This window comes from Camelus dromedarius, chromosome 21 (assembly GCF_036321535.1).
Source record: "Camelus dromedarius isolate mCamDro1 chromosome 21, mCamDro1.pat, whole genome shotgun sequence".
NCBI classification, from domain to species: Eukaryota; Metazoa; Chordata; class Mammalia; order Artiodactyla; family Camelidae; genus Camelus; species Camelus dromedarius.
In genome coordinates, this window is record NC_087456.1 from 21,689,417 (window position 1) to 21,702,833 (window position 13,417).

At 42.6% G+C, this 13,417-nt stretch overlaps 1 protein-coding gene across 1 annotated transcript in view; it reads right to left on the reverse strand.

Annotated features, from left to right (window-relative positions):
• The window catches only part of DNAH14 (dynein axonemal heavy chain 14), a 258,985-nt gene that overhangs the window by 323 nt on the left and 245,245 nt on the right, over positions 1-13,417 (reverse strand). The window contains exon 83 of the mRNA XM_031438276.2: positions 303-449. Coding sequence (XP_031294136.2) covers positions 303-449 — 147 coding nt within the window. The remainder of the gene's footprint in view (positions 1-302; positions 450-13,417) is intronic.

Consider the following 13,417-nt stretch of genomic DNA (forward strand, 5'->3'; position numbering starts at 1 on the left):
GTTACAAGTTTTATAAATACATTTCACTTAAGATGGTTATGTAACCACATGTGGAAATTATGCCTGGAGAATTTAATTTTTTAAAGAGTAACTATCATGGCCTTTAGTACATATTCTTGAGAAATCATACTGGATGTTGGTATAGCACCTATCAACGTCTATTTTAGGGCTGTTTGAAGTGTTTGTTGTCAAGTATATTAGCCAATTCCGCTAGTGAAATCATAAGGAATGGGGAGTAGAAGGAATATGTTTGTATGAATGAGGGAAAGCTCAGACTTCGTAATAAACATTTAGGTGCTTACCTTTGTTGGCAAGAAGTATATCTCAGGAAAATCACAACATATCTCTCGAGGCAACGAGTCTTCCAGTACTTCCTGTTCATGATTCCACCTTGCCCCTTCGATGAATAAACCAAAGACATGAACTCCGATGTGTGCGGGGTCGGTGCCCTAAGATCAAAGAAAGGTGATGTCAGTGGGTCCCAGGTGGGACATGTCCTTTACTGGAAGCTGTATCTGGAGAAAGGTCAGGGAGGAGACCAGAGAGGAGGTGAGGCGCTCCCTGGCACTGTGGTGTGAGACCATCCCTGCCCAAGTCCCATTTTCCCAGATTCTAAATTGAGTACTGCAGTGCCAACTGGTGTCTGCTGGGGCCCTGCAATGCACCCCCCTCCCTCCACAACTTCCAGCCCTTAGGCACCTGCCTGCTCTTTTTTCAGAAGATAAAAGCCCTGATGTGTGTTTGCCTTAGCAGAATTGACAGCCTTGGGAAATGGCTAGTCTCACCACAACTCAGGCTGACTTGTCACAACCCATGTCTCCTCCTTATTGGAGTCATAAATCCCACTGTCAGCCCATGTCTCCATCCTACTGGAGTCGTGATCCACTGTCCTCCCGTATGCCAAAGCCCCTGATGTCACTTATAGCCAACCAGAAATCTGTACCCTGTCCCTTCGTGCTCACAGCCCCCTCCCCAGTGAAAGACCCTGCATGTTCACCTTCAGTGCTCATAGCACCTCCTGTCTGTGTGGACCGCTGTTGCCTGTAGCAGTGTATCTATGAAACCTCCTTTGTTCTTAAAAGAATTTACCAAAGGCAAGGAGTTTATCAACCACGACATCGGCCTGCAGTGTTCCCCAACATTTGGTGCCCTGTACGGGGGAAAGCCCCAAACACCAGGAGACCCCCTAAGTTTGGGGAGCACTTAAGGCAGATCTCCCTTTCTCTCCCCTCCTACCCCTTCCTACAGGAGCCTCTCCCTGTGGCTTGATCAGCTGCTCCTTTTAGGAGACCAGATCCTCAGGGCAGGCTCCCCTCTCCCCCTGGCTGCATAGGATGCTCCCTACAGGAGGCCAGATCGCCAGGGCAGGCTTTCCTCTTCCCTTTTCTGCTTTGCTCTCTCACACTTTTCTGACACTCCCTGCCGTTTTGGTCAGGACTTCAAAGTCTTGTAGATTGAGGAACTCTGGCTGGGCTATACTCAGCAGGCTCTGAAACTCGGTCTGACAAAGGAGAGTGACCCCTGGCCCATGGTGGTGAACACACTCAGGGAACTTCTTTTCTAAATACCTCTATCTCTTTACTCCTTGTTACTGCATACCCCGTCCCTAGGTCAGAGGGGACTTTGCAACTCGTTGGGAAAGGCACGCATAAGGACTGGTCATCCAGTCCCTTGGGACACCCAGGTCGGCCCCAGACACGTGAGAGAGAGCGGCTGGCCCAGGGGGTGAGAGCCCTGGGAGCTCCCCCCACAATCAGCCCCTCCAACCTGACACAGACTTTCCTCCTGCTCTCTGTGGCGTCTCTGGGCCTGACTGCCACGTGCTCTTCTCCCGTGTCAACTCTCCTCTGACCCCGCCTCTGTGACCGGGACGCTACACAGACATCAGCTGAGTCCCCCGTCTCCCGTCGCCACGCCAGGTACAAGCTGCTGGTGGGCGAGTTCCCCCCCTTTTCCTTCTTTCTAAACTGCTTAGCCCTTGTGCTGGTTTAACCTTGGTGCTGGTGGGCTGGCTCCCCTCAGCCCTTGCGCTGGTCTTTTTCTCAGCCTCTGTGCTGGTGGCCTTGACACTGGTTTTGGCCCTGGTGTGGATTGGCTTCTCTTTCTTGGGGGACCGAAAGTAAGAGGACACCAGAAGTTTTGCCTCTAAATAGAGTCTGTGCTGGGTTCCTCTTCTCCTTGATACCTCCCTTAATCACTGTGGGAAATGCTTTTTCTACTCCCTGGGACTCACCATCAGGTTGCATTTTAAAACACTGGGATAAATGTGATCCCCAAACATTGAAGAAAAAGCAGCTTATCTTTGTCTGTAATGTCACCTGGCCCTAATACCAACTTCCAGACCAGGCGACCTGGCCGTCCAAGGGAGCTGTTTAACTGCTTGATTCTTTCTGTTGCAAATTGGGCAAAGGTCTGAGGTCCCCTACGTTCAGGCTTTTATGGCCCTCTCAGAATCTGGACCTCTGTAAAAACTGTCGCAAGTGTCTCTCCCAATTCTTGGAGACCCTGCCACACTCTGGTCCCTTGGCGCCCAATGATCAACCTGATATTCTCGATGACCCCCTCCGGGCTCTTAACAACAACAACCTTCTCTATATCCTTCATTGCCCCCTTCACCTCTCCCTCTCCTTCCCCTGCCTCTCTCCCTTCGAGCCCCTCAACTGCCAAATACTGTTTCCCAGTTCGCCCTTCCCACCAGGCCCCATTCGCCCACCACATACTAGATCAGGTGTTATTTAAGACACAGCAGGACCGACGTCCCCAGGTAAGATGGATATTCCAGAAGTCCCAAAACAAGACAACATGTTGCCCCTTTGTGAGGTTGCTAATGGTGAAATGGGCACTTTTCGGGCTCATGTCCCTTCCCCTATGTCAGATCTTTTCAGCCCAAACCCTTCTCACTTTGTACCCTCACTAGGCCCTCGCTATAGCCTTTGATTTGACCTGGCAGGACGTTTGTTATTTTCACCACCTGCTGCACTCATGAAGAAAAGGCCTGCATCTGGTTCTCGGCTTAGCGTTGGGCTGACAAGGTACATGCTCAAGCTGCCCAAAATACTGAGTCTGGGGGTTCATCTGGGTCCAGGAAGGAAGCAAGCCCTAACACAGACCCCCAGTGGACACACCAAGGAAGGGGCCTTAGGAGGAATGTTGTAACCGTAGGATTACTTGTTTAATAAAAGGGGTGAAAAAGGACGTAATAAAACCTGTTAATTATACCAAATGGAGAGAAATTACACAGACACTTGATGAAAATCTAACCCTCTTTCATTCCAGGTTGGCAGAAGCCATGCAATCCTGAGAGCCCAGAGGGCCTTGCAACACCAGCAGTTCACATCATTAGCCAGGTCTCCCCAGACATTAGACAAAAGTTTCAGAAGCTTGAACAGGGCCCACAGACTCCCTGGCCTGTCCTATTAGATATGGCTTTTAAGGCCTTTAACAATCAGGAGGAGACATCAAGGGTCGAATGGAAAAAAAAAAAGGGACAAATAGCAAGCTAAATATATGGCCGCCGTTACTGCTAATTCCCTAATTCCCTGCCAACACCAACTCAACCGAGGCTGCAAGAACAAGCGTCTTTCTGCAGGGAGCCTGCCCCTCTTAGGCAAACCCGTCTGTTTTCGTTGTCAACAGCGAGGGCATCTCTGACGATACTCTCTTGCTCTGTTTGCAAGGAAAAGGGTTATGGGAGGCAGGACTGTCCCTAGTTCCCCTGCCCCTGGTGCAGGAAGGCCATCTCAGAGACAAGGACGATGCCTGAGCCCCAAGGCACTCCTGGGGCTAAAGCTACAGGGAACCAGCAGACGCCCCTAACTCTGTTCCTTGATTATGAGGAGCCTGTAACAAGGGGAAAGATGACTCTCCCTTCTTGGACTGATGGGCCCAGAGGCTGTGCAGGCGCTAGGTTTTCCATCTCAATGGCAGAGCCTCAGGTGACCTTGGATGTGGCAGGAAGGTTAGTTGAATTTCTAGTTGACACTGGAGCCACTTACTCTGCCTTAATTAGTTTTTCTGGACCAAGCTTTCAGTCCTTGATTCTCCTTAGTGGTATAGATGGCCATCCACAAACTGACTGTTTCACCTACTGTTAGTTTGTATTCTAGAAAAATTCATTTTTATCCATGCCTTTCTTGTTCTCCCTGAATGCCCCTCCACCCCCCATTAGGAAGAGAGATTACAACTAAGCTTCAGGCCACCCTCCACTTGCCAGAGTGTGTCTGCCCTTTGTTAGCTCTGGTTCAGGGCCCATAAGACATACCTTCCGCTATTTACCAATAAGTGCCTCCTGTGGTATGAGACATAACAACCCCAGGGAAAGCCCTTTTTGCTAAATCTGTACAGATTCAATTAAGAGTCTGCCTGGGAACCCTCCTACACTGCTGGTGGGAATGTAGTTTTGTGCGGCCATTATGGAAAACAGTATGGAGATTTCTCAAAAAACTAAAAATATGATCCAGCAATCCCACTTCTGGGCATGTATCTGGAGGGAACTCTAATTTGAAAAGATACCTGCACCCCAGTGTTCACAGCAGCACTATATACAATAGCCAAGACATGGAAGCAACCTAAATGTCTATCGACAGATGACTGGATAAAGAAGTTGTGGTATATTTATACAATAGAATACTACTCAGCCATAAAAAAGAATCAAATAATGCCATTTACAGCAACATGGATGGACCTAGAGATCGTCATTCTAAGTGAAGCCAGAAAGAGAAAGAAAAATACCATGATATCATTCATATGTGGAATCTAAATTAAAAAAAAAAAAGAAAAAAAAAGGACACTATGAACTCATCTACAAAACTCTCAGACATAATAAACAACCTTATGGTTACTGGGAAAAGGGGGTGGGAAGGGATAAATTTGGGAGTTTGAGATTTACAAATGTTAGCTACTATATATAAAAATAGATTTTTTAAAAAAGTTTACTCTGTATAGCACAGGGAACTATGTTTAATATCTTGTAATAACCTTTAATGAAAAAGAATATGAAAACAAATATATATGTATATATGCATGACTGGGACATTGTGCTGTACACCAGAAATTGTTACACTGTAACTTACTGTATTTCAATTAAAAAATTAATAATAATAAATAAAATCGCCTACCTTTTTCTCCTGAAAATCTCAATACCCTCTTAAGTCTGAGACCTAGAGGGGCCTCTAGCCCTTACTCACCAAATTCCTTACAACCGGATTGTTTCATCCTTGTAACTCTCCATGCAACACCCCCATCCCAGATGTAAAAAAGGCTGAAGGACATATAGGATGGTACAAGATCTCAGGGCCACCACAAGGCTGTGGTCCCCATACACCCAATTGTGGCAAATCCTTATACACTCTTGGGACAAATTCCCTCTGGAGCCTCTTGGTACTCCACATTAGACCTTAAGGATGCTTTCTTCTGCATCCTGTACACCATGAGTCTCAATTTCTATTTGCTTTTGAATGGTAGGAGTTAGAGACCCAAGTGTTCCAGCAATTAACCTGGACAGTTCTATCCCAGGGATTTAGAGACAGTCCCCATTTACCTCTCTACCTTACAATTTTCTCTGGGCAGATCCTTACTTCAGTATATAGATGACTTACTAATATGCAGTCCTGATAAAGATTCTTGTGACTCAGACACTATAATGGTACTACAAAAACTGGCCTCACGTGGGTATAAAGGCTCTGCCTCTAAGGCTCAAATTTTAACTCAACGGGTACAGTTCCTGGGCCTCACAGTAACCCCAGGAACAAAGAGTCTGCCCGTCCGAAGAAAAAGTCTAATTTTAGACATGAGGACTCCAGCAACTAAACAATAGCTCAGATTTTTTCTGGGAATAGCAGGATTTTGTAGGACCTGGATACCCCAATTTGGCCTCATAGCAAAGCTGCTCTATGAAGCTCTACCGGGACCAGAAAATAAGCCATTAGAATGGACCCGCAAAATGGACCAGGTATTACAAACTATCAAACCAGCTCTTACAGTGGCCCCAGCTTTAGCTTCACCTCATCTACAAAAATCTTTTTTTCTGTTTGTATGTGAAAGGCTAGGTGATGTCCTGGGAGTCCTTACACAGGCTTTGGGACCCACCCAGCAGCCTGTAGCATATTTCTCTAAAAATCTGGCTCCTGTGGCCCAAGGATGGTCCCCTGGCCTCAGAGGTCTAGTCTCTGTGGTCCTGTAAGTCGAAGAGGCATCCAAATCGACTCTGGGACAACCATTAACTACCTGTACGCCCCATCAAGTAATGGATATTCTAAATTCAAAGGTTTTTCACTGCATCTCTGACAGTGGGATCACCAAATATCAAATGCTACTCTTAGAGACCCGTGAACTTAGTATTAAACTGTGTCAAACTCTTAACCCCGCCACTTTACTTCTTGATCCCAATCCTAACTCTTCTACAGAACACTCATGCTTTGAAATTCTAGATTCAACTTGTAAGGCTAGACCAGACTCACAGGTCCTGCTAGAGGACCGAGACGACATTCGATTTACTGATGGCAGAACTTTTATGTTAAATGGGGTTTGATTTTCCAGTTATGCCATTGTAAGTCTTAGCAATGTTACAGAATCAGGGCCTCTTCCGGGAGGCTCCACTTCTGCTCAAAAGGCTGAACTTATAACTCTCACCTGAGCTTTACAATTAGGGGCAGGAATGAAGTTAAATATTTACAGATACCCCTTCATGTTGTTCATGCATATGTAGCTATTTGGCAAGAAAGGGGTCTTCTCACAACACAAAACACACCCACCATTAGACATGCTTCAGAAATCTTACACTTGTTAGAAGTCATGCTTCCCACACAGGTGGCAGTGATTCACCGTCGAAGGGTAACTGATGAGATTTCCCGAGGAAATCACAAAGCAAACAGGCTAGAGAAGCAGCACAACTTTCTATACAGGCAGCTTTATCTCCAACCTTCACACCAATGACTCCTCAATATACTGAGGAAGAAATTCAAGAGGAAACAAACATGGAATTTACCTTCATTCCTGAAAAATGGCTTAAAAGCCCCAAGGATAAATTATTACTCCCAAGGGCCTTACAATGGAAAGTATTACAAAACCTCCAGCAATCCACCCACTTTGGGGCAAAGGCCTTACAGGACTTACTACAACCTCTCCTTGTGGAAAAAGGAATTTCTCAGACCTTGTGTGACCTCTCCTGCGCATGCGCAACTTGTTGCCTGGTTAATAACGAGGGAAATGTTAAGCCACCACTTCTCCTTCACCCAGTTCAGAGGAGAAGTACCTCACCCACCAGAAGGCAGACAAATAGACTTCACCCATATGCCCCCATGTAAAAACCTAAAATATCTGCTGGTATTTATAGACACTTTCACAGGATGTGCTAGAGTTAGACAGAAACAAGCACCGGGCAGTGGGAGAGGAAGGGGAAAGGAGCAACCCAGAAAATAACAGCACACCTGCACTCAGGATAAGGGGCCCCCCAAACTTTTATGTTCTCTAAATGAGGGCCAGCAAAGAAGGTGGCTAGGATCCAACGCTGCAGGGGTGCAATAGAGAGAAGGACCCGGCTTAACCTGACCCAATGCTCATAATATAATTAGCATTGAAATTTGAGCCCCTCCCGTAGGTTTCTCTGTGTGCATCTTGGGCAAGAACCTGCACAAAAGGGATGCGTGTGCCTGAACACAGGAACCTGAGCTGTCAATCAGCCTGAGCACTCAAAAAACCTGAGCCGCTAAACAATCAATCACGAAAACGCTCCCTAGGCCAGGATAAAAAAAGGAAAAACAGGAAAAACAAAGGAGCGGTGCCATTTTCCCTCTCGGGTTGGTGCGCTCCCAATTCTCAGGAGTGTACTATACTACCTTTTTACTTTATTAATAAAATCTTGTTTATATCACGCTTTCTGTCGTTAAAAATTTATTTTTTTCAGGTGACTAAGAACGACGTTAACTCTTATTTCCCTCCTCCCGGTAACGGACTGAAGCCTTCCCACAAAAACAGAGGGCGTCAGAAGTAACTACTGCTTTTGCTGGATCATATTATTCCCTGTTTTGGCCTCCGCCACTCCTTATAATTAGACAATAGCCCTAGTTTTGTTTTACAAATAACCTCAGCGGTGGCATAAGCCCTATAGATTGAATACCACTTACATGCACCCCCCCCCAGTCCTCTCGTAAAGTAGAAAAAGCTAAACAAACAATAAAAAGAATCCTAACAAAACTTACGCAAGAAACCCAACAGTCCTGGCCCACCCTTCTTCCTATTGCCTTCCTATTGCCTTGTTATGAACACGAGTTGCCCCCAAAGCAGAATCTCATTTAAGTCCTTTTGAACTCCTCTATGGAAGGCCCTTCCTCCAGATTTACTAACAGATGCTGAGTCATTACCTTGTCCAAATTGCAATAACTTTAGGTCAAACTGTAAAGGCCCTTCATAAATCTCGAGTCCAAAGCCTGAACCCAATTTTCAGGTAAATTCCCATCCAAACCTTGTTTCCGGGGACTGGATTTATCTCGAAACTCTTCCGCGGGACAAACAGCCGCTCAAGCCAGTTTGGACGGGGCTCCATCAGGTGTTTTAACTCCTCCCCCAGCAGTGACGTAGACGGGTTTGCTCCTTGGATACACCTGTCCCGCTACAGGCTGCCGCCCCGCCCCGTTAAAAGTGAACGAGTCACCGACAGATACCCCGTACAGCTGGGAGCCTCTAGAGGCGCTCCGCCTACTGCTCAGGCGCAAATAGGGTGATACTAGTCCCAATTCCTAGTTCAACGAGTGCCACCTGCTGGGCTAATCCCAGCAGCGGACCTTGCCTTCTTACCTACGTTTTCTTGCTAGCGCTCTGCCTCTTTATGCTTCTTGTTTGCTGTTGCCCCAGCCGTGCTAATCCCTGCACTTCTCGTCCTTGCGCTAACTGCCATTGAGTTATCAACCTGACTTCTTTTATATTATTCTTTCAGAATTTACTACAATCCCCGCTGAAGATCTTTTTCTCTGAAACTCAATTCAGGGAATTAATTCTTGACCTGTATCTTCAAAGTGATTTCACTGATTTTACACCTGATGAGATTAATCTCTATTTAGAGTACTAAAAATGACACTCTGTTCTGACTCTCCTCTTTACCCCCTGCTGTTACAGGAAACAGTTTCTTAGAATGGGCCTTCACATATGTTAATATATTTAATTACTCCAACTGCTGGGCTTGTGGCCAACTCCCGGTGCCTGCATTCTCTGGGTTACCATGGTGGGTTTCACCCCTACAAGGACCTGAGTGGAAAGAGTTTTCCACATTTACTCGTCAACTAATATTTGGTATAAATGAAGACACAACTCGACTTGATCTCTTAGACCTATATAAAATCACTAATTATGACCCATCAAAATGGCCCATAAAAAACACCACTGATTAGCCAGGCCACAATTTTTCTTTCTCTTTAACAGCTACGTGACCTGCCATGCCACATCAGGGATGGCCTGAAAATGTTCAGAACCCTCATCGAGTAACTGAAGGCTTCAGCTAAATATGGGATGGAGCTAATTTGTTAATGCCCAAATATGGCAGATTAAACATTAAAGCTCCTCTTGGAAACAACAAATTCATTCCTTGTCTCACTGGCCTAATTCCACTTGACATTTGGGATGGATCCCTTTCAAGTGTGTCCATCATATAATTTTGCAAGCTAGTGATTATTCAGCCACCAATTAGCAATTTAAACCCTGCCAGGATGAACCCATCATATGGTTAGCTGTCAGTGGAGTGAGAGAGGGCCCAAATAAAATCAGAAATGAAAGGAAGTTACCAATGACACCACAGAAATACAAAGGATCATAAGAGATTACTATGAACAATTATATGCCAATAAAATGGACAACCTAGAAGAAATGGATAAATTCCTGGAAATGTACAATCTCTTAATACCGAATCATGGAGAAATAGAAAATACGAATAGACTGATTACAAATAAGTAAATTGAATCAGTAGTCAAAAAAATCCCAACAAACAAAAGTCCAGGACTAAATGGTTTCACAGGGGAATACTACTAAATATTTAAAAAGGAGTTAACACCTCCTTTTCAAACTATTCTAAAGAATTGAAGAAGAAGTACTGCTTTGGATCTCATTCTATGAAGTCAGCATTACCCTGAAACCAAAATCAGACAAAGATATCACAAAAAAGAAAATTATGGGCCAACATTACTGATGAACATATATGCAACAATCCTCAACAAAATATTAGTAAACCAAATTTAACAAAACATTCAAAGGATGATACAGCATGACTGAGTGGGATTTAATACCAGGGATGCAAGGATGGCTCAGTATCAATCAATATGCAAAATGAACTACTATTTTATCATAAAAAAGAATGAAATCTTGCTATCTGCAACAACATGGATGGACCTAGAGGGTTTTATGCTAAATGAAATAAGTCAGGCAGAGAAAGACAAATACTAGTATGATTTCACTTACATGTGGAATTAAAAAACAAAACAAATGAAAAAACATAACAAAACAGAAACATACTCATAGAGAACAAACAGGTAATTGCCAGAGGGGAAGGGGGTAGGGGTTGAAAAGAAAAAAAGGTAACTATGTGAGGTAATGAATGCCAATTAGCTCATTGTGGTGGACACTTCACCATTTATGTTTATATGAAAACATCAGGTTATACACCTTAAAAATATATTGTCAATTATGCCTCAATAGAGTTCAAAAAAAAAAAAGGAGAAAGATGAATCACATTGAAGAGTCAGATTTCACTGTGTTCAAACTTCATCGCCTATTTCTATCACTGTGACTATAATGATTCACTTAGGCTCTGGAAATTTAAAAAGTTTGGAAGGGTTTTATATAATATCTTTGAATGGTATGAAAAGGGTTAAATGAGTTTTGGTAAGTTCTGTTAAGCAGAAAATTTAGTTGCCAGCAGCTCCAATTCTTGGTGATTCCTGTTGTGTGTTAGGAAAGCTCTGACTTCTCTGATTGGGCAGGTCCCTGGGGAGATGGGATGGGCACAGCTGTCCTGAGCACAACCCTCCAGGCAGACTGGTCCTTGCTGGCCCCTCTGCCAGCTCTTCTGTAGGTGAGCTGCAGTGTGGAACAGCCAGCGCTGTACTGACTGACATTATCTTAGTGCTACTCTGTGGAACATGACAGTATCTGAAGGTGCAAAGTGAACTCATATAAAGCACCTTGTTTTTTGGCTTATTCTATTAAAAAACTCTTAATGGGGATTGTTTTGTATAATGACTTTTACTTCTCTTTAACCCTAATGTAAATTCAAAGTTTCATATACTGCGTTTGTTCTTGTATTGTCCTTTCATATACATCTTGGAAAAAGTTAATACAATGCATTTGACAATGAGACTTCCATTTATATTTGACTTGGCCATGGTATACAGGGATCTTTCTTCTCAAAAAACTCAAATTGTAGGTAATTTGTAAATAGCTCAGACTTAACTCTCCAAAGAGCCATTCATAATAAATGGAAGCAATATTACTTTACTTAAATCAAAGCTGGTTCTTGGTATAAAGCAGAAATAACAGACCATCTGATTGGGAGGTTAGAGACAAATGGCAAAGTTGGAGTCAGCAATCCTCCCTTCTTGCCCTCTGTGAGGCACAAGAAAAGGCACCAGCAAACACCTGCTTCTCTGTAACATTTGCACGTCCAGTAATAACTTATACTGGAAAAATCTGAAAAAAGTCTATGTATCTGTATCTATATATCTATGTATCTAGATATATAGATATACATACACACACACACATACATATAACTGAATCACTTTGCTGTACACCAGAAACTAAATCTATATAAAACTATAGTTGATTTACAATAAAAAAAATCCTAGTCATAATTATAAAATTAAAACAATTATAAAACACCTAGGAAAACAGTCTGGCAAGAATTTTCTAAGACCAATGTGAAGAAAACAAAACATAAATGTCCTAAATAAATGGAAAGAGAGACCATGTTTCTATATGGAAAAATTCAATATAAAAAGATAGCAGTTCTTTCTCAAATTTATTACTGCAAGCTGATCAAAATCCCAAAAGGTTGTTGAAAAAATATCAACAGAGTGAAGCAGCAACACACAGAATGGGAGAAAATACTTTCAAGTCATGTATCTGATAAGGAATTAATATCTAAAATATGTAAGTAACTTATACAATTCAAGAATACCAAAACCCCGATTAAAAATGGGCAAAGGACTTGAATAGATATTTCTCCAAAGAAGATATTACAAATGGCCAATATGCACATGAAAGTATTTTCAATATCACTAATCATTAGGGAAATGTAAACCAAAAGCTATATTGCTTTACCTTTTACATTTAGGTTTATGATCCACATAGAATTGAATTTGTATATAGTGAGGTGGGGTCAAAGGCCATTTTTTCCATATGAGTATCCAAGTATTGATCTGACACTATTTCCCTTTATTGAAATGGCCATCCTTACCCTACTTCACCTTGGTCACAGATCAAGTGATTGTATATGTCTGGGCCTGTTTCTCGAGTCTCAATTTTGTTCCATTGATTTATTTGTTTATGTCAGCACCACACTCTTTTAATTACTGTAGCTTATAGTAATTCTTACTGATAGTATAAAGCCCTCAAACTTTGCTCTTTTTCCTTAAAGTTGTCTTAATTTTTGGAGACTTGACATCTTAGCAATGGCAACATTGAGACTTTCAATCATGAATGTCTATTTAGATCTTTTAAAACTTCTGTAGCTTACATTTATCTTAAACATTTATTTAAATGCATATAAATTGGTGCAGCTACTATGGAAAACAATGTGGAGGTTACTCAAAAATTAAAAGTAAAACTACCATTTGGTCCAGCAATTCCACTTCTGGAAATATATCTGAAGGAAACAAAAACACTATGTTGAAGAGATATCTGCACTCCCATGTTCATAGCAGCATTATTTACAAAAGCTAAGACACAGAAACAGCCTCAGTGTCCACTGATAGACAAATGGATAAAGAAAATGTGGTGTGTGTGCGTGTGCGTGTGTGTATATCTATATATAGATATGTATATAAACTTTTTCATATATATATATATATATATATATAAACTTTCACTATTACTTTCTTAATAGTGTCTTTTTGTCTCTGTTTTAATAAAATCCAGTATATCCATTTTTTCTTTCAGGGTTAGTGTTTTTGTGTCCTTTTTAAGCAATCTTTGCAGCCACTATGGAAAACAATATGGCATTTCCTAAAAAAAATTAACAGAATTATCATATGAGCCAACAGTTCCACTCCTAGATATATACCCCAAAGAACCCAAACAGGGACTCAAACAGATATTTCACACCTATATTCATAGCAGCAGTGTTCACAATGGCCAAGAGATGGAAGTAACTCAAGTGTCCGTGGACAGATGAATGGATAAACAAAATGTGGTATTATGGACTGAATGTTCATAT